We start from the raw sequence: 617 nt of genomic DNA on the forward strand, positions 1-617 counted from the left end.
CATGTGTTTTCGGTTTCTCCTTCTTTCCTTTCACATTGTCTCTTCTCTCACTTTTTTCTCTTTTGTTTTATCTCTCCAGCCTTATTTTCTTATTTTGGTGCACTTTATCTCTTCTCTTTTACTTTTTCACATTTCTTTTTCACACCTTTTCACCTTCTCTCTCTTCTCTTTCACTTGCTTTCATTTGTTTTATATCCTGTTTCATTTCACTTTTTCTCCTCCTCCTTCCCTTACCCTCCCTCTAATCCCCCATTCTGTCTGTCTTCCATCCTTTCTTTCTTTTTTGTTTAATATACATGAAGAATATTGTATATTGTGATTTTCATTATTGTAACGAATCATATACCCCACAGGTGCTGACCAAGGTTCTACAAGACGATCCACCATCTCTTCCCAAAGATGGAAACTTTAGTCCTGAATTCTGTGAATTTGTTAAAGATTGGTGAGTTCAGATCTCATTACTTTTGTCTTGTATTTAGCCGTATACTGGGTTTGTTAGTTTTGGTTTTCTCTCTGTGCCGTTTAGAATGTGGTGTAGGTCAGTGGTCGAACACTTGTCTTGCAAGTGCTATGTCCCCCAGTTTGCATTTGACTAGGTCCTCCCAGTTGACTCATTA

The 617-nt window shown here is 37.6% G+C and overlaps 1 protein-coding gene across 1 annotated transcript in view; it reads left to right on the forward strand.

Annotated features, from left to right (window-relative positions):
- Positions 1 to 550, forward strand: part of LOC119591241 (dual specificity mitogen-activated protein kinase kinase 7-like) — a 9,033-nt gene extending 8,483 nt beyond the window's left edge. Inside the window, exon 7 of the mRNA XM_037939947.1 lies at positions 354 to 550. Within this exon, the coding sequence (XP_037795875.1) occupies positions 354 to 446 (93 nt within the window). The 3' untranslated portion in view covers positions 447 to 550. The remainder of the gene's footprint in view (positions 1 to 353) is intronic.
- The last annotated feature ends 67 nt before the right edge of the window (positions 551 to 617 follow it).

The sequence above is a fragment of the Penaeus monodon genome, chromosome 28 (assembly GCF_015228065.2).
Source record: "Penaeus monodon isolate SGIC_2016 chromosome 28, NSTDA_Pmon_1, whole genome shotgun sequence".
NCBI lineage: Eukaryota > Metazoa > Arthropoda > Malacostraca > Decapoda > Penaeidae > Penaeus > Penaeus monodon.